Here is a 3,049-nt window from a genome sequence, read left to right as displayed (position 1 = left end):
AGACTAGTTGTATAACTACTTCTGAATATCTTCTTGAAAAATAGAATTACTTTATAATGATTTCACTAATGTATGTGTTTTAGAGTTCTGATTATTTAACTCTTTGCCTCCTAAAAGAAAGAATTTAATTAATACAAGAAAGAAAAGGGAATTTTCTTTGATATATAGCCTCTTATTCCTTAATTATTGTATTAAGTCATTATGTTTATCATTGCAGATGATGAAAAAAAGAAGAAAATCTGAAATCTGAATTTCTTCAGCAAAGAGAATCTTTCAAGAAAAGGGCTCGGCCACTTGCCATGGTTTTTCTGATGGCATTTTTGACCTCCTTGTTCCTCAGGCAGTAGATGATAGGGTTGAGCATGGGAGTAAAGACTGCATATATGGCTGAGATCAATTTGTTAGAATTGAATGAAGCAATGGCCCGAGGTCGGACATACATGAAGATCACGGCTGTGTAGAAGATGACTACCACTATAAGGTGAGAGGCACAGGTAGAGAAGGCCTTCCGCTGCCCAGTGGCTGAAGGAATGTGCAGGATGGCAGAGACAATGAAGGCATAGGAAAGGACAGTGGCTGAGAGAGGAAACACAAGGATGATGATGGCTAGCACAAAGTCTACCATCTCTGCCACAGATGAGTCCATGCAGGCCAATTTGAGGATGGGGGAAACGTCACAGAAAAAATGGTTCAAGATATTATTACCACAGAAGGAAACTTGGGAGATGAAGTATACTTTTGCCATGGAGACAGTAAAGCCACTCAGCCAGGAACTGATGGTTAGCTGAACACAAAATTCTGTGGTCATCATAACTGGATAGCGAAGAGGCCAACATATAGCCACATAACGGTCATAGGCCATGGCAGCCAAGAGCACACATTCAGTACAGGCAAGTGACATGAAGAAATAGAGCTGGGTCATGCATCCCAAGAAGGAGATGGTATTGGGACAGAGCAGGAATCCAGCCAGCATCTTGGGGACTGTGACAGATATATACCAGGTCTCCAGAAAGGACATGGTGCCCAGAAAATAATACATGGGCTTGTGCAGGGATCCAGTGACCCATACAGTGAGGATGATGACTACGTTCTCCAACAGCACAAATAGGTAGGTGATGAGGAAGAGGAAGAAAAGCAGAACTTGCAGCCAAGGGTAAGTAGGGAAGCCCACCAGGACAAATTCACTAATATGAGTGATATTTTCCTTCCACATAATTAGGACATCAAAAGACGAAAGATTTAATGATGGCAGCACCAGATTGAAGGGTGAATTCACATTGGCGCAAGGGGCCCTCAGGCTACATTAAACATAACCTTAGGGTCATAATCTGGTTGTGGGGTATAATTTAGGTCACTGGAGGCCACAGCATCTTCTCCAGAAAATCATGTGTCAGAACAGGACCTGAAAACAAATAGAACATAAACACAAAGCTAAGAATCTCAAAGTAGAATTGTGAGGTCAGATTCAGAGTTCAGGCCTTTGGATCAGAAGAGGCCTCCAGGTAGTACAGGAGGAAATCCTTACCTTATCATCATATTCACAGATTTCAGGGGCAGCTATAAAGTAGGAAATCATCACAATTAGAGAAAGTGCCAAGGATTGTCCAGGAAGCAAGGAAGTTTGAAGTCTGGAGAAAATAGAAGCAGAATATCAACTAGGAAAGACCCTCCTAGCCAGAAGAATTGCTGACTCTGGTCTACTCCTCAGCTAAGCCCTATGTCTTTTGAAGACACTGGCAACAGTACTTAATAATTCACTGCCTATTTTTAGGCCCACAGCTTTTTAAAAAATTGAATAAAGAAATGTTTACCCTCTTAGAATAATTAAATGTATTTTAGTGTTTTAGATGATTTCTAATAACACTAATGCTAATAATTACATATGTAATAGCTATACATAATAGTTTCATTTATACATATGTAATATTATGTATACATATCTACTGCTGCTGCTGCTGCTGCTGCTAAGTCACTTCAGTTGCATCCGACTCTGTGAGACCCCATAGATGGCAGCCCACCAGGCTCCCTCATCCCTGGGATTCTCCAGGCAAGAACACTGAAGTGGGTTGCCATTTCCTTCTCCAATGCATGAAAGTGAAAAGTGAAAGTGAAGTCCCTCAGTCGTGTCTGACTCTTAGCGACCCCATGGACTGCAGCCTACCAGGCTCCTCTGTCCATGGGATTTTCCAGGCAAGAATACTGGAGTGGGGTGCCATTGCCTTCTCCAATACATATCTACTAGTTACATATTTTTAGAATAGTTCACAGTTGATCTCAAATTAATCTGTATAATTCATCTACAGCTTCTTCAAAGACGGGCTCAAATATTTTACACTTCTGGAAGAAGTGCTACTTGACTAATTCTAACTACTTCCTGACTCTGAAATTCCTTATTATGGACACTACTTGAGGGCAAGTTGCATTTAAGAAGCTGCCTTGGGAGTGGGAAGTCAGGAGATTTGACAATTTGAAAGGGTCCTGGGCTTCCCAGGGCACAATATATAATCTGAGGAAATTTAAAAACACTTTCTTCATAAATGGAGACAGAAGAAAAAGAATGGATAAAAATGGGTGGAGATTATAAATTAAATGAATTTTAAAAGAGAAACGTATTCTTTAAGAAGCCCAATAGAAATCAGGGAACTGGAAAGAAGAATAAGATTTGAAATTTCCTAAGCAGGAGATGTAGGAGATGCAGGTTCCATTGTTTGGTTGGGAAGATCCCCTGGAATTAGAAATGGCAACCTACTCCAGTATTCTTGCCTGGAAAATTCCATGGATAGAGGAACCTAGTGGTCTCAGTCCATGGGGCTGCAGAGTCAGACTGAATGATTGAGCACTCACATGCAAATATTTAGTAATTTTTTCTGATTTGTATGTACTTTGTAGCCTAACCCTCCCACCTCCCCCATCCCCCAGATCTCTAATAAAGTAGTTGGTTATATGTGTTGGAAAAATTGCAATAAAATGGATTCAAATTTGACTTCTTTCTCCACTTGAAAGCATTATCCTTTAATTAAGCTTAACAACTCTCTCAGGGAGGTCAATT

At 40.4% G+C, this 3,049-nt stretch overlaps 1 protein-coding gene across 1 annotated transcript; it reads right to left on the bottom strand.

Annotated features, from left to right (window-relative positions):
• Positions 1-256: 256 nt before the first annotated feature.
• LOC138420143 (olfactory receptor 6B9) lies at positions 257-1,213 on the bottom strand. Its single transcript, XM_069553299.1, has one exon. The coding sequence runs from the start codon at positions 1,211-1,213 to the stop codon at positions 257-259; it is 957 nt and encodes a 318-aa protein (XP_069409400.1).
• Positions 1,214-3,049: the final 1,836 nt, after the last annotated feature.

The sequence above is a fragment of the Ovis canadensis genome, chromosome 15 (assembly GCF_042477335.2).
Source record: "Ovis canadensis isolate MfBH-ARS-UI-01 breed Bighorn chromosome 15, ARS-UI_OviCan_v2, whole genome shotgun sequence".
NCBI classification, from domain to species: domain Eukaryota; kingdom Metazoa; phylum Chordata; class Mammalia; order Artiodactyla; family Bovidae; genus Ovis; species Ovis canadensis.
Note: the sequence above shows the minus strand (reverse complement) of the source record. Positions and strands in the feature narration are given on the sequence as shown.